At 40.5% G+C, this 20,688-nt stretch overlaps 1 protein-coding gene across 2 annotated transcripts in view; it reads left to right on the top strand.

The window, feature by feature from the left end:
* Positions 1-18,957, top strand: part of LLGL2 (LLGL scribble cell polarity complex component 2) — a gene marked incomplete at both ends in the record, with an annotated part of 35,055 nt that extends 16,098 nt beyond the window's left edge. The window contains 24 exons of one of the 2 annotated variants that reach the window (XM_079544343.1): positions 1,239-1,336; positions 2,507-2,588; positions 3,852-3,967; positions 4,592-4,750; positions 5,301-5,463; positions 5,659-5,791; positions 6,489-6,543; positions 6,732-6,886; positions 9,964-10,181; positions 10,691-10,758; positions 11,134-11,287; positions 11,396-11,500; positions 11,776-12,068; positions 12,307-12,460; positions 12,758-12,908; positions 13,574-13,690; positions 14,214-14,380; positions 15,138-15,402; positions 15,949-16,102; positions 16,716-16,753; positions 17,497-17,544; positions 18,089-18,131; positions 18,413-18,467; positions 18,904-18,957. In XM_079544343.1, the coding sequence (XP_079400469.1) occupies positions 1,239-1,336; positions 2,507-2,588; positions 3,852-3,967; positions 4,592-4,750; positions 5,301-5,463; positions 5,659-5,791; positions 6,489-6,543; positions 6,732-6,886; positions 9,964-10,181; positions 10,691-10,758; positions 11,134-11,287; positions 11,396-11,500; positions 11,776-12,068; positions 12,307-12,460; positions 12,758-12,908; positions 13,574-13,690; positions 14,214-14,380; positions 15,138-15,402; positions 15,949-16,102; positions 16,716-16,753; positions 17,497-17,544; positions 18,089-18,131; positions 18,413-18,467; positions 18,904-18,957 (3,045 nt within the window). Of the gene's footprint in view, positions 1-1,238; positions 1,337-2,506; positions 2,589-3,851; positions 3,968-4,591; positions 4,751-5,300; positions 5,464-5,658; positions 5,792-6,488; positions 6,544-6,731; positions 6,887-9,963; positions 10,182-10,690; positions 10,759-11,133; positions 11,288-11,395; positions 11,501-11,775; positions 12,069-12,306; positions 12,461-12,757; positions 12,909-13,573; positions 13,691-14,213; positions 14,381-15,137; positions 15,403-15,948; positions 16,103-16,715; positions 16,754-17,496; positions 17,545-18,088; positions 18,132-18,409; positions 18,468-18,903 lie in introns of both variants that reach the window. The other variant, XM_079544344.1, reaches the window with a different exon arrangement.
* Positions 18,958-20,688: the final 1,731 nt, after the last annotated feature.

The following is a 20,688-nucleotide window of genomic DNA, read 5'->3' as shown; positions in this document are numbered from 1 at the left end:
TAATACCATGACCACAAAAATGAAACCGGCTTTTTTTTTTTTTTTTTTTTTTTTTTTTAACTCCTGAAGAGGATTAAATTGGAAAATTACTATGCAGGAAATAAACTCCAGTTCCTTCCATGCAGAGTAAACCATAATGCCAAGTGATGTGGTAGCTCCATCTCAACAAAATAATGGTAATGAAGATGGGAGTGAGGCACAAGTGTCTACTTCTGTAAATGGAGGGTTCTCTGCTTATCGCTTTTTTCTATGTGTGGTTGTTGGGCTGTTTTGTAACCAGTTCCTTCCTGTAGTTGCTCAGCTTGCTTAGAAGAACATATTTTCTCAAAAGGTAGAATTATAAGGATAACAGTGTTTTCTAGGAATCAGCTCTGTTTGTCTTCAGGCACGTAAAGCCTTCTTTATGTAGCTATACATTGTTGAACACTTATACATGCATGATTTCTGTGGTCAATGACAAGAGCTGTACATGAATATTTCTAGAAGCCTGACTGAGAGGTCTTACAAATGACTGCAACCTGTAAGTATGGTAGAACGTTTTGCCACAGTGTATAAATGCATCACCTCTGCTAATTGTGATGTATATGGCACACTTCAAATCTCAGTCTTGGTGCGATGTAAATTATACTTTGTGGAAGTCATTACAATCAAGCAATACACTGGTGTCTTTTTTTTTTTTTTTTTTTTTTTTTTAATTACCAAATGAATTTCTCTGAGGTAGTAGTGCAGGCTCCCGCTCTTGTTGAAGTCTGACAGCCTTTGTGGTACCCTCAGAAAATGAATATCTGTCACAGTAGTTTTCTTGACTTCCCCCAAATCTATTTAGCTTTCATAGTGAGCATTGGTGTTTATTCTGTACTTCATCATAGCTTTGCACCATTTTTTGATGTCAGTCAATAAGAGAAGGTCATGAAGACTGACTTTCTTAGAATTTAATAGGTAGAGCTGACTTTGCAGTAGGAAGTAGTTGTGTTAGGCTTTGAAATTATGCTGAGCAGGTGGCTTACAGAGGTAAAATTGATGTGGGGTGTTAGTGTATTCTGCTGACTGAGTAAGTTGTGCTTACACAGAGTTACAAATAATACGAAGAGCTGTTTGGGTTACTGTTTTCAGAGTATTGCTTTTTAATTTCTGTATTTCAGACTGCTATGCCATATTTAACTTGTTTTTTTTTATCTGTACACAACAATGCCCATGAGACGTGCTCTTTGATCGTGATTTTTCTTTCTCTTTGCTAGACTGTTGAACATGGATTTCCCCATCAACCCAGCGCATTGGGCTATAGTCCATTTCTCCACCTTATGGCCATTGGAACGCGGTCAGGAGCCATCAAACTGTATTCTTTTGAACAATTTCAGCAAGGTTTCTCTAGCAGCATGAGAATATACAACTGCGAAGGCTTTATAATAAGTTGCTCAAAGTATAAATTTGCGAACACGGATTACAGAACATTGGAACAGTTTGTCTAGGTTTAAATTCATTTTTGGTTTGATCAGAATGCCAAGAGCTGAACTATTGCTCAAATAGAAGTTGAGTTTGATGCTGATGTTAGAAGAAACTCTGCTTTTGTTATGTGGAAGGTCAGACTACATTTAGCCCAAGTTTAGCAATCCTTCACGTTGTCAATTCCCAGATTGTTTAAATATTTGAGGCAGGCTTTTTTTTCTTTTCTTTCTTTAAAGTGATTTTATTTCAGAGGTTAAATCTGAAGACAGAAATGCATTCAGCTTCCTGTATTTGTGACCCTATAGGCATTAGACCTAAACACTGAAAAAGGTGACTTTTTTTAACTAAACCAATGATGTCCATTTTGATTTTTGTGCATATATGCAAGGCATGGAGGTGATTCCTGTGGTGCAGTGCCAGCAAGGTACGCTGTACAGCAGCCAGATTGCTCATCCCTGAAAGAAAAAGTTGGTATGCTCTCCACCTGCTTAATCGTTCCTGGTGCTGTTTGTGTTCAGAGTCTGGACTCGCATGCAAGCAGTAGCCATCTGTCTCTTGGTTACAAACAAGCGGTACTGTAGTGTCTGAGAAACCATTAAACATCTCTGAGGGAGAAAAAAACAGAAGATTCAGAAAACAGGGTTCAGGCACCTCTTCTGCAAATTCTCAAAGGATTAAGTAAACTTCCATGCTCTCCTGCAGTCTCCTTTAAGCACACAAGCACACAAAATCAAAGCAGGCATGTTTTTTCACAGAATCACAGAATGGCCAGGGTTGGAAGGGACATCAAGGATCATGAATCTCCAACCCCCATGCCACATGCAGGGCCACCAACCTTCACAATTACCAGACTAGACCAGACTGCCCAGGGCCCCTTCCAATCTGGCCTTGAACACCTCTAGGGACGGGGCATATTTTCTTTTTTTCCAGTCCAGACCATGACCAGTACAACATGGTTTCAAACTGATCTCTCTTCATCTTGCTAGCTAGCATGCTTCTTATCAGGTAACTGCAGATCTGGATATTCTTAAATACTTTAGAACCTCAACAAAGCCTTCAGATATGGTGCTCCTGGGGTGGAATTCGTGGGTTTACATGAAGAAAACAATACTGTAATGCAGATTCACTTTATACCTGACCAGGTGAGTGTATTTCCAGTGCCCCTGTGACTTTTGTAGGCTTTTGTTAAATATGTGTTGAGTTTATTCCTGGTAACTGAACTCCTGTAATTGAGTTTATTCAGCTGCTGCTGGTCTGTAACACTTACTCCAGTATTCTGTGCTCTCAGCAGTACTTGTTGCTGTGGAGAAGCTTGGTAAAACTTAAAGAGTAGCTTTATTATTTGTAATTTAGTTGTTTATCTCAAGTAGAGTGGTAAGAATGGTAGTAAGTCCAGAGTAGTTCATGTTATCTGCTGCAGAGATGAAAACTGTTCCTTTTGCAGCCCCTGTAATTTTAGTAGGATTGAGTGGTATTTTGCAGAACAGAACTGCTGCTGATCTAAGTCTTTTCAGCAGTTCAGCTGAGTACTGCTGATCTAGCCAGCTATTAAGCTTGCTGCCTGTATGTGTTTCTGATTATTGAATCTTGCCTTTGGAGACTGCTTTACAGCTATTGACATAAACTAAAATTAGCAAAGGCAGAGTTTTCCAAATGGCTGCTGGTTGACTAACCACTTTCCCTTCCCTTGACTGTCAGACTGGTGTCTTGGCGATGTGTTTTATTGTCTGATGTCCCCAGTGTAGCCCAAGTAGTCTGTTCTGAGAGGGATTTAATTCTTGAAGTGGTTTTGGGTGTCTGTTTGCTTAACTAATGGTACATCCTGAAACTCTCCTGGGGAGTGTTGTACCAGGTGTGGCTTCAACAGGCAAAATGTTCAATTTGGACACAAAGCCAGCAGGGCGGGGCCCATGAAAGGGCTCTGACACAGCTCTCCAGAATGAAGTTGAACATGAAAAATGCAAGGAGTGCGGTGTAGTAAACTGTATCAGCCCCACCCAAAGCTGGGATGTGTTGCTGCAAACCATGCTGAGCAAGATGGTGAACTAACACTTGGAGTTGCCTTACTGAGCTTTTCATCCTAGGCTGGCCTTTTTCCAAAAATCTAACTTCTCCCTTAGTGATAACCTGTGCCATTGTTGTCCTATAGATGAAGGTTTTCAACCTTTAGACTAATTCTTGTCTTCCTCCAAATGCCTTGCTGTTAACCTCCTGAGCTGCTGCAGTGCAGCTGAATGTAGCCCTATGCGTGTGTATATATACCCACCACACATATATATGCCCACCTGCAAGCCCTGATCCTGCTTTAGCAGAGGGAATTATTTACAGCAGCAACTTAATCATTAGATTTTCTGTATTGTATTTGATGTTGTGATTCTGAAAAAAGGTAATATGTGGTATTTTAGTGCCAGCTGGTGACATTACTAGATGATAACAGCTTGCACCTCTGGAGCCTGAAGCAGCGCAGTGGAGCATCTGAGCTGTGGGAAGATCATCGCTTCACATTGAAAGGGCCACCTGGGTAATCTTCAGGAGTGGTTTTGAACTATGTGTGGTTTAGCAAGGAAGAAAACTGTTATTATTTTAGCAAGGGTTTGTCTTGATCTTACAGACTCTATGATTCCTGTGAGCTCATTAGAGAGGCACATTTAGAAACCAGCAAGAGTTGGTTAGGGCTCAGGAGACCACCTTTTAAGATTGTACCAATGTCAAGTGTGAGTTTTTGGGTAAAAATTCTGTTTTTAAGTTTGATGTCCTATATCTACTTCTTTGTGTACGGGCACTGTAAATCTTAAGGTGAAGCACATCTATACATCTGTTAAATCAGACTTAAATACCAGTATGATTTTATTTTTATTTAATCTTGCCAATTTTGAGGAAGCTATTTTTAGTTCCTTTGGAGGCATCTTTATAAGAGAGACCACTGTAAAAGGGCATCTGACTCTTTGTTCACATGCTTGTCAAAAGTTGTTTGACATAATTTACATTAACACTAGAATTTGCCTTCAAAAAAGTATGCCTGTCTCAAAATCTCTGTCCATAAAACAAATTGCACTCGTAAGCATCCAGTTGAGTTGTTGGTTCTCTCAAGTTTGGTAAACGTAACCATCTTTCATGTAGCTAACTAGATACTTTACGTCTCCAGCTCTCCACCAAGTGCCACGCAGATAACAGCTGTCCTTCCCCACTCCTCACGGGAAGTCCTTTACCTTGGCACGGAGAGTGGCAACATCTTCGTGGTGGAACTGCCATCCTTTGGAGTCCTGGAGGACAGGACCATAACCTCTGAGGCTGTGCTGCAGTGGTGAGCGAGCAGATAGGCGCTCCTGTGTGGAAGTGGAATCCCATGAGCAGGCATCCTTTGTTCAGATGTCACCCCCAATTAAATACTGGGGCCTTGCTGTTATATTATTCATTTTCCAAATCTGCAGGACTTCTGTGAAAGTAATTTTTGGTCCTGATGTGTGTTAAGTATTGATTTCAGTCCTGGTCTGTCCCTAGTGCTGTCACTGTGGGAGTGCTGAACATGAGCAGACTATACAGTGCATACTGGGAGTTAATCTGCAAACCTTGTGCACTGTTAGTTGTATGCATTACAATCTTCAGATCCAGTCCCAAAACTCACTATAAGCTTTGAGTGAAGGGAGGGAGATGCTGGATACAGGCAGGCTGATTTGGCAGGCCTGGTTATAGGCCTTATGTAAGGTTTTTCTGCTTCTTGAAGGATTTACAAAAATATTACACTTATTCTCCACTGACTGCTTTTTATTGCTTAATTTCTTTCTTATACTTCAACTGTTATTACACTAGTACTGAGTTATACCAGAAATAAACCTCTGTTTTCTCTTCTGCAGGATACCTGAAGATTACTGTAACAGACGATCATGTGAATTGGTAGAAGCCCTTCAGGAGCATCCTAAAAACCCTGACCAGATCCTGATTGGGTACAGCAGAGGCTTGATTGTTCTCTGGGACCGGCGGAATAACAAAGTGACACACCATTTCCTGGGCAGCCAGGTATTAGCCCAATCCAAAGGTAGTTCTTACAGGAGGAAGAGCGCTCTCCTCTCACGGCACTCTTGAAGATAAGTGGATGTAGGAAGAGCCTGACAAAGCTTATTTCCCCTTTTCCCCTCCCGTTTCCCCCCTTCCCTCTCTCCCTCCTTTTCTTACTCTTAACTTGAGAGTACATCATTGTCTATTTCTTTTCAGCAACTGGAGAACCTTTCCTGGCAGAGGGATGGCAGTAAATTCATTAGTTGTCATTATGATGGAAGTTACACCCAGTGGCCAGTATCTAATGACGACAGGCAGTCTCTGCCTCTGGAAAACCTTGTGCCTTATGGTCAGTAAGTGAGATTTAGTTGTTGCACATTCATTCGGGCTCACTTAGAGCCTACGTGGGATATTCACGATGGGCTGTCCCTAGTGTTTTATCCTGATGACAAAAGTCAGAACTACCGTTTTAATGGGTTGTGAGCCTGGACTAATTGATTTCAGTCCAGCTGTTTCTTGGATTTTTAAACTCCTTTGCATTGCTGAGTCAGTCTTGAACATGAAGAGCAAATGTGTTGAAGAATGTTCTTCCTTTATGAACAAGGTGTTGGTGATTCAGCTCATTGTTTTAGTTCAAGTGTCCTGTTCGACAGGAGTTGATCTTCTGGTTTGCAAAAAACACATAAAATAGGGATGACCTCATTTTTTAAGTGTGTAGAAGCTTTAGAAGCTCTCTATCATCTTTAACTTAATTTCCAGAATGTCTGTGTTTTCAACATTAATCAGCTTCTGTACTCTGTTAGCCATCGGCAACGTAGTTCAAAACTTTCCCTGAATCTAAGCATTGTTTTCCTGAGGAGTAGCTGTGATCCGCATGTTCCAGCAGACTTGTTGTCTGATGTGGCTTGGTCTCGGGAAGTTTTGTTTACTAGTTCAGGTGACTCTCCTTCTCTTGGTCACTGAACTGACCTAAGTAAAGCAGAATAAAGGACATCTGAAGTGAGGATGCACTTCTTCAATTATGGTAACTAGCTCTGTTCTCATAGGTCCTTTTCCGTGCAAGGCCATCTCTAAGATCTACTGGCAGACAACAAGGAATGGGTAAGGTTGTGTTATATTCCTTTGTCCTTAGCTTTGGAAAGAAGTACTTAAAGGATATAGTGTATGTTACCATAAGAGCACTTCAGAGGAGCTTTTTAAGATGTAGGGTTTTTTTTGTCGAAGTTTGACTTTGTCTTTGAAGTTGTGCTTGCTTCTTACTTCAGCATATGCTGTATCTTTCTCTTAAGGCTTCCTTACATTATATTCCAAGGGGGGATGCCCCGGGCTAGTTATGGTGACCGGCACAGTATCTCTGTTATTCATGGCAGCCAGCAAATAGCCTTTGACTTCACATCGCGAGTGATAGACTTCTTTATCATCTTCAGTTCAGAGCCTACTGCAGGTATGTGGTTGCACGTCATCGATGAATAGCTAGAATACCTGTGTACTCATCTAGAAACCTGGTGTAAGTAGCTTATGAATTGTGAAGAAGTTGAATCTCAAGAAGCTCTCAGACAGTTTGAAGTGAGACATTTTGTCCTTTCAAAATGAAGTGTGAAATACTGACAGAATGAATGGGCCGATTACATTCATTAAATTATTATCTACTTCATTAGTGAGAAAAGATCTCTTAAGTTCATGTCTGCATAAGCAGGACGCTGGACATAAAGAGGTAGTAAAATCAGGATCTGAATATTGCTGTTTGAAAACAGCATTTCAGAGAAGGCGATAATTAAAAATAGAATTTACTCCCACTGAGAAACTGTTTCTTTTAAATACTACATGGATTTATGACTAGGCCTCTGGGTAATAAATCAGCAGAGGGAGCAGAACCCAGGATTAGTATGTAGGGAACTTAATTTACTTACTGCTGGTGAACCTGAATGTAAATAGCAAAATACCAAATAGCACTCATTCTGCAACATGTTTTAGTTTGTCAGATTTTTACTTCTGCTGAAGGACTTCTTTGCCTTTTCTTCCACTATAACATGGAATTGTCAGGAGTTTTTTCCAAATGCTGATGTAGTTCTTGTTTCTGGTTAACTTGAAGAAACTGAAAGTAAAATTGCTATTTCAAGCTCCACAAATGTGCAGTATTGGAAGTTGCATCTAGACTTGTGCAGTTTGGTCTGATCCCTTTCAGTGGCTTGTAAGCAAATCTGCATTGCTGAATCTTCCCAGGTTTTCTGGTTTGCCTATTTGTCTTGCATACTGTGAGTGGTGATGGTGACAGCTCTCAGCATGTGCTGTGCTGTAGCAGGCATTCAAGTGTGTGTGTGTGTGTGTGTGTGTGTGTGTGTGTGTGTGTGTGTGTGTGTGTGTAGGTTGGCTCCCTCTGGCTTACTGCATAAAACAGACTACAAATCTGGTGAAGGAATGTTGCTCCATACTGGACTTCTTAAGCAGACCTTCTTAAGTCATGAAATAGGTAGGGTGTTACTGAGGTGAACTGCCTGTATATGTTTGTTATTCTAGTCTTTACCTACACAGGGATGCTTTTTATAGACATCTTCCCATCGTGCTGAACCATTAGTTTTGAAGCACTGTTTAGCTTTTTATCATTAAAGAAACCAGTCACTTTCTGTGAAGAAATAATATGCAGGAATTGAATTTTAAGTCCCTTTAGGATTAAGTAACTGAGATTAAGAGACTTTATGTTTTTACATCCCAAGGATTAAAGTATCCAGTTAAGCTATCTTCTAGTGACTACAGACCGAAGCTTCTACAGGGAGCTGAAGTTGTTGCACTTTAATAAATAAATAAATAAATAAATACATTTTTACAATAAAATGAGGTTTCTGTTCTTGACGAGCTTTCTTCTGGCTGATTGCCTGAGCTTAGTTGGATGTGCGTAGCTTGCCTTGTTTCCCCTTAAGCAGTCTTCCCTGCAATGGCAAAATGAAGGTATTAATTGTAGACAAAACCCACTTAGTTTAATAAGCACAAAGTTCACGTGTTGCAGCATGGTGGTTGGCGGTGACATTCCTCTATCCTAAATATACTGTGAAATCAAAACACTAATACTGTTTTCGTTTACTTTTTATGGATGGGTGTATGTCAGTCATGGTGGAAAACAAAACAAACTAGTATGCTTGCTACTTCAGAAGCTTAAAATAGGTGTTTGCCATAAGCAGTGAGCTCAGATATGTGCCTTTGTAGGGAAAATAATACTTTTAAAATAGTACATAAGTTTAATATTGGCAATAGTAGATACAGTGCAGGGCTGATCATGAATGATGCTATAGGTAATATCATATCTGTCCTTTATTTAGAAGTTCACTGGGAACTGTGAATGAACGCATAATAAAGCATCTAAAACTGAATGTAATTTTTTTTTTTTTTTTTTCATGAAGAAACTGAACTGATTAGTGCTGTATTATGGCTGTTGCCAGTCAGATGAAACTTGGGGTGTCTAACTAATTGTGATGCCAAATACTAATTACTTGAAGTTAATTCTACTGAATGACAGCCTTGGTATGTGCTTGCTTATAGGCGTGCATTCTTGTAAGTATATTCTGGGGGAAATGAAAGCACAGGATAGTAGGGATTGTCAGCAAAGAGCTGCAATTGGCTTTTGGCTCACACTGATTACCACCCCCAAACCCTTGCTGCGACAACACATTTAGAGCTATGCATTGACTTAAATTTCCTCTAGGTATGTTGTTACTGGATCTGTGTTTTTGGTTTTTCCCACCATTTACTATAGTGGCTATCATACACGTGCTACCATAATACAGTCCTTGCAGGGTGTTTTTTCCACTTGGTTTAATTATTAGTTACAAAAAAAAATCTTCTTGATTGTGTCAGATGTCACCTATAAGATTCTAATAATAGATTTCTTTTTAAATTTTGTCTTATATACATATAAACATACATTGTATGATGTGCACACTCTTTAAAAAGTGCAGAAAATGTGGCACAATACTTTAGAATCGGGGAAAACTGAGGAGTAAGATAGCTGAATTGGAAACTCTGGTCAGCTCAGGCAGAGGAACATTCTGCAGAACCCGAAGCATTACTGTGTTTAAGCAGCTTACCTTAGACGGACTGTGGTTCTAACAACACTAAGTGGGACACTGCTGGGCTGTATGTGTTTCTGTTCACCATATGCTGTTAATTAGCTGTAGGTAAGTGTAGAGTTCTGGCTGTGTATATCTGTTGTGGTGTGTTTGAACTTGTGATGTGTAGTCATGGATGTTGCTAACATTTCATTTTATTCTGCAATGTAATCCATACGGTCACTCTGATGGTCCCAGCAGTGAGATAAAAAAAACCCATAATCTTTAGTATCTTGAGATTTATTAATATTAGTGCCTTAATAGGCCCAGTAAAAACAGAAACATTTAGTGGTGTTGCCAACAAAAACATGTTTCTGTAGAGCTTCATAGTTGCAATTTTAGTACAAGACTTACCAGAAGCTTGTTTATATTAATCTTGGGTAGTAATTTTTGTCAACATCAATGAATCTTGTTTCTGCAGAGTTTGATGACCCTTCTGCTATGGTGGTGCTGGCAGAAGAAGAGCTGATAGTTATAGACTTAAAATCTGCAGGCTGGCCAGCAGTCCATCCTCCATACTTGGCTTCTCTCCACTGCTCAGCCATCACTTGCTCACACCATGTCTCCAACATCCCACTGAAACTCTGGGAGAGGATTATTAGTGCTGGGAGCAAGCAGAATGTTCACTACTCAAATATGGTATGGCAGCTTTAAAGGTACACGTGTTCCCATATATTTAAGAAGAGCTTGACTGCTCATTATGTGGGTGATCTGCACTGTTGACTGCATGTGGACGGATGAGTCATCAGCAGACATCCTGCTGCTTAATAGAGTTGAGAATGTTTTTTTTTTGTTTTTTTTTTTCCAGAGCACTACCAACAGTTACTCATGCTGGGATATTAAAATACGTTATTTTTGTCAGGCTTTAACAAGCTAGAAAGGAAATCTTAGCGTTCTCAGCTGTCAGTTATAACAAACTTCTCATTTAGAAGCATGGAGCTTTTGGCACAGCTTCTTGAGGAAATGTGTAGAGTGTCTTACACTGAAAAGCACAGCCGGTATCAGAACATCTAATCCTAACAAAAGCTATAGCAGCAAGAACTATTTCACTTCCGTTTGCACTGAAGTTCATGCTCTCCTCCTGGCTGATATTCTCTCCACACTGTCACTGCCTAGGAAGTCACTGTCTTCTCTTAATGTGTTTGTAGCCATGGCCAATTGATGGTGGCACCAACATAGCTCCTGATCCTCCTCAGAGGGACTTGCTTCTAACAGGGTATGTACTTATTAAAAAAATAAATAAAAAGTCACAGAGCCATTTTCAGTTGCTTTTTGTCCTTTGAACTGAGGCTTTCATGTAAGATTAATGTCTGCTTATTTGGTAGAGAGAAGACTGCAACTTCACAAATCTCCAAGCTCGGTTTGTTAGCTTTATAATGCTAAAATCTTCTGTTTCTGAGCAAACAGGACGTGGCATCCGCAGATTATCCTATAATGTTGTTTTATTTGTGATCCTGAAGAGTTAGTTACCCATTCTGCCTCACAAACACCAGTGTAGAAGTGCAGGCAGTAATCCAGACTGGTTCAAAGGCAGCAATGTAAATACAGAACTTAGTCATGCAGGTTATAAAGCCTTTTTTTCTTCATACAGACATGAAGATGGCACTGTGCGGTTTTGGGATGCATCTGGTGTCTGCTTGCATCTCCTTTATAAGCTAAGCACAGTAAGAGTATTTCTCACAGATGCTGATCCCAATGATAACATGAACACAATGGGTGAGGATGAATGGCCGCCTCTTCGCAAGGTAAGATAGCTGTTGCATGTGGAAGCTTTCTGAAAACCTGAGCAGTTTTGATTTTTGGCATCATTAATGCATCTGCAAAGTCTACCTGTTGTATATTCTCTCATCTAGGTTGGTACCTTTGACCCTTATAGCGATGATCCTAGACTTGGGATCCAGAAGATCTACCTGTGTAAATACAGTGGATACTTGGCTGTAGCTGGTACAGCAGGGCAGGTACTGAAATAAAGCTTATTTTTAGTGCAGATTGTCTCAGTGCAACTTGAAGATACGTTAAAGTTGGAAATGTCTATTTCTGTAGCGGCAAATTGGTTCAGTTGCTGAAGTGTTTTTTATAGTTCTCTACTTTCTCAGATCTGTCTTTCAGATTTTATTTAACTCCTTATGAGCTCCGAGAAGTGTTCTGGTTTTTCAACTGCTTAGAGGGCCTGCAGCTCGGAGGATTGCTTGAACAATAGAAGCTGTAGCAGAACTTGTCCTCTTTCTTTCAGGTACTGGTAATGGAACTGAATGATGAAGGTGCAGAACATGTTGTTGATCATGTTGAAGCAGATCTGCTGCAGGACCAAGAGGGCTATCGATGGAAAGGTCATGAGAAACTGAAGACTCGAGATGGACCTGTTCGATTTGAAGCTGGTTTTCAGCCATTTGTCCTTGTCCAATGTCAACCACCAGCTGTCGTCACCTCATTGGCCCTTCACTCTGAATGGAAGCTTGTGGCCTTTGGTACTAGTCATGGCTTTGGACTTTTTGATCACCAGCAGAGACGACTGGTTTTTGTCAAGTAAGTATCTTACTTTCTGAGTAATCCCCTATTCATGATGATGTGAAATTGCTAACTGAGCATATCATGAGAAGAGGTATCTTAAGAGCAATCAGTATAACAAGCCCTGTCTCAATTGTCCTTGAGGATCTTCAAGAACGTAGACATATTCTTGTACAGCCATTTGTGTATGTCCTGTTAGACTCTTGGGAGTGTTTGTCACCCAGTAGAAACTGACGGTGTGTCTCCCTCCTTTCAGATGTACACTTCATCCCAGTGATCAGTTGGCTTTAGAAGGCCCACTGTCTCGGGTGAAGTCCTTGAAAAAGTCCCTCCGTCAGTCATTCAGGCGGATTAGAAGAAGCCGAGTGTCCAGTAGGAAGCGACGAGGAGTTGGTGGAAACACCTCAGAGGTGAGGGGTTTGCTTTTTTGCGTTCCATTTGCTCACAACATGGGACACGTAGGCTTCCAATTTAGACTGCCTAGAGCAGGAGATCATTTACATACTGTTATCTATTGGTATGTAAGGGCAAAAATGACTTACAGTGCTACTGCCTATTAAATGAAAATAGGATTTTAGTGAAAATATACTCTTCTCAAGTTGAACCTATGATTCAGAATATATCTGATCACTGTTATGAAGGTGCTTTCCCTTTTACTGCTGTTCTTACTATTTCACTCTCATCCCTATGTCTCCTCATCTTTGAAGACACACGAAGCAAATGGCAAATTTGATCAGGGCATGTTACAGGAAATGGAACTGGCTCCAGTCCAACGGAAGATTGAAGCCCGATCTGCAGAAGACTCTTTCACTGGCTTTGTGCGCACCTTATATTTTGCTGATACCTTCTTGAGAGACAGTGAGTAGAAAAGGCATCTCCTTTCTTCTGGATAGTTTTTTCCTCCTTTTGCCAAGGAATGCATTAGGATCTACTGCCAGGAAATTTCAGTGCCTTCTGTATCCTACTTTGTGTTATACCAAAAAACTAATATAGAACAAGAGCATCTGTTAACATGCAAAATTGTTGTCTACCCATTCTGTCTGCTGGCTAATCCAAGGCAAGTAGTAGTTCATCTTTGGATGCAGTCTATATGTATGGTTTTCAAAGGTGATAGAATGACTTCTGGCTTGTGAGTATAAGCTTTTCCTTATCTCATTGCTTTGAAGTTCATCCTTGCCCCAGCAGAGAATTTAATTTTGCTGAGAGTGATTGGTACTGTGCATCAGAGCCCAAGCTGATACTGTGCCCAGCTTTTCCTTGCTTGTCTCTGATACAAATGTGAAAAATGGATGCAGTAATTGTTGTGAGTGATGGAAGCACCATTCCATTCCTTTTGCTCACATGTTATGTTCACACTTAAGAGCTTCTGACAGAGGCATATTGGAAAGAGAAGTGCTAAGAACCTGTAGTTTCCCTGGCAAGCCTGCCCAATGTAAGACTATTTAGGATGCAAACAAAGGGAGGATGTAAATAACTTGTGTGTGTCCAAGGTGGCTAGCTCACAAGCTCTCTTGTTGCTGTAGGCTCCCGCCACTGCCCATCCTTGTGGGCAGGCACCAATGGAGGTACAGTCTATGCCTTCTGTTTGCGTGTTCCACCAGCAGAGAGAAGGATGGATGAACCTGTCAGGGCAGAGCAGGGTAAGTATGCTTTGTGAAAGCTAGTGTCCTTGTAGATCTGACCTATCGCTTGTATAAGTAAGAGTTGCATGTCTTGAACCACAAAAACAGGAAGGCAAGGTAGCTCAATTACTACTGTTTGAGAGTGGAGGTAAATGAAGCAGCATCTGAGTTAGATGACACTATGGTAACTGAATTGCAGCGTAAGTGAGCTGCAGTACTGTTTGGTGTACTTTAGCTTTATTTCCCACTAACTTCAGAAATCTAAACTTACATCAGCTGCCATTGAAGTTTAATATCAAGCCACAGTGCACATACCTTATTTTGACAGTACTACCTGTTATCTTTATGGTTACTAATAATGTTTACTGTTTAACAAGAACCATTTATGTTCAAATATCCTTCAACTCCTAAATCTTTTTAGTCAGTGTTTCTATGGAAATGTTATATAGGTCTCCACCTCTAAGAGGAAGTGAGTGAGGTTTTTAACAATGTCTCTGACTACACTCCTGTTATCTTTTTGTTTTTCATCTTGCTTTGTTAGCCAAAGAAATTCAGCTGATGCACAGGGCACCTGTTGTGAGTATACTTGTCTTGGATGGGCGCAACATACCTCTCCCAGAACCTCTGGAAGTAGCACATGACCTTTCTAAGAGCCCTGATATGCAAGGCAGCCATCAACTACTGGTGGTATCCGAAGAGCAATTTAAGGTGACTGTCATTCAGAAGGTTTGTGTGGACTCTTGCCTAAAACCTGCTAGAGTCCTGCACAGTGTTCAGTGGCAGGAGAACTCTTGGGAGTGCTTATTCATCAGTACTGTTATAACACCCCTGGGGTGACATTTTTGTTTGGTACAGTCCATGAATTAGGTGTATGGTGATGAATTGGATGTTCTGCATAACGATGTGCATGGTGTACATATACATTTTATTCCAATATTTTTAATACTCTTCAGGTGAGGTACCTTTTGCTTTTGGGAAACAGCTTTAACTGTGATTAGTTAGTTGGTTGCAATGCTACACAGAAGCAACAGTTGGTAGGTGTTTCTGTGAAGCAACCAAAAAGTTTCTTGTTTTGGTATGCTAGCCAGTGAGTGTAGAGAAGGCTTTAAGTAGCTTGCTGTAGGCTTTTAAATGCAGAAGATTGCACATTGTAAACCCCTTTTTTCTGTAAAAATTTGTAGCCAAATATGAAAGGATCTTGAAATAATTAGTAGAGAAATGCAATTTGCAGCCTGAAGAGTAAAACCCCGTTATCAGAACAAGCAGATTCAGAACAGAAACAGATTGTAACACTGACTGTGGCAGGTTACTTGTCCCATGAATGGGAAGCCAGATTGACTCAGATTACACTTGAGTGTATTCACTGTGAATGAAAACACTGTTAAAGGAACAAGCAGCGCATATCTTGGGGTGCAGCCGTACCTTTGTTCAGGAAGGAGAATCAATGTCTTGTTTCTGTTGACAGGTCTTTACACTGCCCAAGGTTAGCTCAAAACTGAAGCTCAAACTGACAGCACTGGAAGGCTGTAGAGTAAGAAAAGTGATGGTTGCTAACTTTGGCAGCTGCAAGACTGATGATTACAATGAAAATGACCTGACTGTCCTGACTAACCTGGGAGACATTCAGATCATCTCACTGCCCTTTCTGAAGTTACAGATTCGCTACCCTTGCATTCGTAAAGAGGATGTGAGTGGCATTGCATCCTGTGTTTTCACTAAATATGGCCAAGGTAAGGCATGCTTCTCCCAGAATATCTGACCCTACTGCATGTTTGAAACAATGGAATAGTGAGTGTAGGGCTTAATGTTTAGAACTAGCTGTTCTGGCCATCATCCAGGTGTCTGGAGATATGAGAGAGGCTCTCTGAGCAGCAGGAACGGTAAAAATAGCTGCATTGTGTCTTCTGTTACCTGTGGCTCAACGCTCAAGAATGTAAAAATTGGCATCCAACATTTTATGTCTGTTGAAGACTCGTCTCTTCTTTGTAGTTCAGTTTTTACATCTTTTTCTGCTGCTTTTCAGGAATGTGAGTACTGCAAGGTAGTTATCTTTCAACATAATATTGCTCAGTCTCTAGGCTAACCAATACTTGAGAAACTGAGGTAATGTCTTCCTCAACGATTCTACCTTATTTAAAGAGGAGAAAATGCAAGCTCTTTCTGCCAGAGAGTACCCTTAGAATATAGGGTGGTTTTATTTTATTTGTTTTTTTTTTTTGGCTAATCTCTGTTTTCCTGGGTTCGAGAATTGCTTATATATTTGCAATCCTCTATAGGCTTCTATCTCATCTCACCATCAGAGTTTGAGAGGTTTTCCCTTTCTACCAAATGGTTAGTGGAGCCCCGGTGTGTTGTGGATATGCCAGAAGTTTCAAGCAACAATCACGCGCACAGTAGGTCTGTCATGGAGAATGCTTCAAGAAAATCCAGGTAAAGACTGTAAAACTCGGCATACTGATTGCATCTGAACATTGGGATCTGCTCCTGTGTTGCAGTTGATACAAGCAAGCATTATTATGAGTTCTTTTGTCTCCTTTTCCATGTTGGTGGAAGCTTTTCAATGACAACGTTCCTAGATGTATTGAAATGAGGAAATGTAACTTTCTCTGTGCTGGTTTTCCTGCTTCTGTACAGCTGCTGGGACAAAGCAGGGAAGCACTGGGAGTTGTGTCCCTAAACTAGAGTCATCAACTCTAAGCTCTAGCTTGTGTAACTTGTTCTCTAATGTTATCAGACTGACACCTGATTCTTGGAGACCTGGGGGGCTATTCATTGCTGAAGAAATTAAATTATTGCTCTGAGAGAAAATCTAGTGTTCCTCCTCTCAGAACTTCAGCACATAATGGTAGACTATTTACGTTCTCTTGGGTCTATAGAATTCTTTATCACCAACAAATAATCAAGCCCTTACTACATTCTTAATTAACAAGCCGTTTAGTTAACGTGTAGTGGAATTTCTTGTAGCTGCCAAGAAGATTTGTGAATTCTCTGCACCTACTCTCTCAGAGTCAGTGTTTGTTTTCTGTCACCTTTCCTTTCCCAGGTGTTCAGGAAGAAGTTCAGGTGACTATGGAGAAGATGGTAAGCAGAAATAGGAAATATGTTATTTGCTGCCTAAGAAAAGGGAAAGTAAGAAGAGAAACTAGGGAAAGATTCTGACCTGCCTGGACACAGCAGTTACTAAGGTAGATAGGGTGTGGCAAAGCTGCCTAGACAGAGTAGAACACAGCTTTTGCTGGAAGAGACTGTAAGAAGATATGTCCGATATTACAGATTGTATGTTTTGTTAGCTGAATAGTCTTGCTGGAAAAATACCATCTCTGTATGTGAGAGGCGTTAAGAATTAGTTGTGAAGCATTCATTGTAGTCAACAGTTACTTAATGAGGAAAAAAATCAAAACAGTTCTATTTTGGGAATGTAAGTATGAGTAGTGGCAGATATAACTGCTTTAAGCCACTTTCAGATCACCCAAGAAAGGTAGCAGTCATAATCCCCTCTGAGGATGAAGGCTCACCAAGTATCCCAAAGGAGGTGATCTCTGAGTAGCTATCCTTCCTTTGAGGCTGCCAGCCTTTAAATGAGCTTAGGGAGAGCAGACTCAGGGTCACCCTTTCTGGTCCTCCAGGTAAATTTTCCATCTGGCTGGCTGGCAGGGGCTGGCTATGCCCATTCACCAGGTGCTCAATCACTGGGTCAGGCTGTGACCTGACGGTTTCCGTACGGGAAAGGATAAATGTTTTTAGATCAAACAACTTTTTCGGATTTCTATTTTTTAATTTTTATTTTACTTTTTTTTTTTTTTTTTTTTTTTTTTTTTTTAAAGAAAGGAATTCTGGAAGGCTGATGGATCATGCCTTACTCAATGATGAAAGTGAGTAAGATGAAATCGTGCTAAAATCAGGGCATCTGCCTTTCTTGATGGGGAAAGAAGAAAGTTGCTGGGGATTTTGAGTTCCAGCCTTCAATCCTAAGTAATCTGAAGTTCTGCGAGACTGGTGGAAATACTGTGTTTGTTTTCCCGCGAGTTAGAAGAAATAAGGGATTGGGCTGATAGTCGTGCCCTAAGGCGGGAGTTCTTACACTTAGCTGCATTCACCACAGTGTTAAGAGAAGAACCTTTACTTTCCAGTAAGGCTTGGGTGAAATGACATCTGGAATCAACTGTTTATTTTAGTTCTCATGTACACCATTGCTGGCAACACTTCATCTAGCACGTGACTGCTTCCATCCTTTATGCCAGCCTATTCAGTAAAAGCCAGTACTACTGAAAGGGAATGATATTATAAGGTTTGACTTCCCTTGGAAGGAAGCAAGTTTAAAGGCTTCTCTACTAGGGGGTGGAATGCAGCTCGTCTGCTGCCTTGAAAGCAGATCTCTGCTGTCTTAGCTCACTGTTTTAACTCTCTGCTTTCCAGAAGTCCTGAAGGAGATCCAGAGTACTCTGGAGGGGGGAAGAGGGTGAGTATCTACCAACTTGTGTTTCTAAGGGTGGGAGTTACAAAGGAGGGAATTTCTAGTGGCAGTAGGGCAGTGCCCAACAAAAGGTGGTAGAGCTCCTTGTGTTAGAGCCAGTTGACGATCTGTCAAAGGGAAGAAGAGTATGAGAGATGCTGATTCTTTTTCACATGTTGTCCCTAATATATATATATATATATATATATATATATATATATATATATATATATATATATATATATATTTAATGAATAATGCTTTGTCTCTTTCTCTCCGAAAAGCAGGAGAGATCACATTCCCACATCCCAAAGGAACAGGACTCTGACTATTCGCATACAGGTTTATATTTGTGTCAACCCATACTGATCTAAGGTCAGGCCACATGGGCTTAGTTGGCCGAGGATGGGACTCTGGAATTTTAATCCTGGCTTGACAGTTGTCACTTGGACATATTCAGTATCTCTGCTCCCATTCTGTCTGTACAGTAGAGCTAAGCTACCACCATGGGTGCGGGGCTTTATCTTGTATCCTTAGAATACTGATGTTCAGGTGCCAGGGGTTACAGAAATGTAGACAAAGGACTACTATTTGCAGTGGATGCAGGAAGCTTGGCGGGATTGGTAACTGCTGGTGCATAAGGATAAGTGACTGCCTGACATGCTCTGCTCTGTGCACTTGCTCTGGACACTACTTAATCCTGGTTTTCTGCCAGCAGCTGGGAGAGAATGTCTTTGTATTGCATCACAGTAACAAAACTTATCTTGTGTCATTGCAGGAGCTTTGCAGAAAGAAATTTGGCAAGAAGTCCAGTAGGACACAGACTAAGTAATGGAGGAGGTAGGTGAGGCAAAAGTTATTTCAGGCCAACTGAAGTAGAAAAGGAAAAACACAAAATTATAAACATTCATCTGATATAAGTGGTTTGCAGTAGTGCAGAACTCCAGTCTGAATTTTCAGGCTGGGAATCTGCTGGCTGTGTGTTGTAGTACCACTGTTCAGCACATTATGTGCCACACAAGTAAATATGCTGGATCAGTTTTAAATGAATAAAAAGAAGTCCTTTGAAGGCTCCTTCATGACTCTTAACAGGAAACAAGCATGAAAGGCAGCCAGAGCTCGCAGCTATAACCTGTTGAAACTTAGGACTGCCAAATAAATGGATGCCCTTACTAAGCAGAACAGAATGCATGGGATGCTCTTCTTCCCTTTACGCTTGAAAAAAAGGTTTGAATAGTGACAACAGCAACATGAGTCTGTATTAATTATGAACATCCATGGGCAGAAGATAGAGGCAGGGAGAAGGAGAGTTATTATGCAGGACATTGTACTTCAGAATAATCTCACATTCATTATAGAAGTGTGTGTGCAAAGATGCATATTCTTTGAGTTTTTGGGCCCAGCATGAATTCTTGTAGTGACACACTGACGCACATCATACAAGTTTCTCTCATTAACTTTAAAATTCTGTTTTCTAAATGGCTTTTACTTTCTTATATCCCACAGCAGACTGACCAGAATTCATCAAGGACTTTTCTGGGATTGGATTGCGTGCCATAATACTACTGATTGGGCAAACCGTCCCTGGGGAGAGCACAGCAGTGTTCCCTGTATGACAGGCTACTGAGTTGCAACTTTCATGCATACGCATGTCTGCCCTGGCCTCCCCTTTTAGTGCCTCATTAGACATCTCTTGGAGCCTGCCTTACGTTAGGACAGAAGTGGATTGCCAGGTCTAATGCACCACAAGCTTCTGAGTACATCTAACTTTTAAATGTTTGCACATTTCTCTTTTCTACTGGGCTGGGTTTTAAATTATGAATACTACTGCGTTGGTGCAGGATTTTAATAAATGCGCACTGTTACCTCCAACTGGTATAAAATTATTTTTTGTACCATTTTTTAAAATCATATGGGTATTTCAGCCTTAATGAACATTTTATAAATCTACCTAACAAAAAGACAAAACATGAAATAATATATGCTAGATTTCTGTGACTGTTATGTGGTATCTGAATGAGTAACTTTGGTATTTGTTTGCTGTGGTACTGCTAACTGGCTTCATGGATTTTAGTAGAATCTATTTTTGTAGCCATTCAAATCAAAGGAAAACTAATTGAACCTGATTTTTTTTTTTTTTTTTTTTTCAACACAATGTTGATCTTTTTGGAAATAAAACTCTGAATTCCATTTTGTGATCCTTGTCTGCTTTCATATCCATTCTTTGCATTAGCAACTCCTTTCATACAGGAAACAGGCTCATGCCTGTTTTACCCCTTGAGGAATGCAAGGAATTTTTTGAGCAGCAGAGACAATGAACATTCTTGCAGATTCAACGGCCTCATTAAGAAAGATGATTGCTTAGAGAAGATGCATGTGGCAAGCAAGTTGATTGTATCAATGTCCTGCAATCTGTGCATTAGGTTGCCAGGAAAGAGCGCTGGTTCAGATGGCAACCAGTGCCTGGAAGGTCATCTACTGGTTTGTCCTGAAATAACTTCAGTGATGACATGCAGAAGGGAGGAAAAGTTGATCTGACATTGTTTCTGTAATAGTCAGTCAA

This window comes from Tetrao urogallus (genome assembly GCF_951394365.1).
Source record: "Tetrao urogallus genome assembly, chromosome: 18".
Lineage (NCBI taxonomy): Eukaryota > Metazoa > Chordata > Aves > Galliformes > Phasianidae > Tetrao > Tetrao urogallus.
This window is presented reverse-complemented; position numbering and strand designations above follow the sequence as displayed.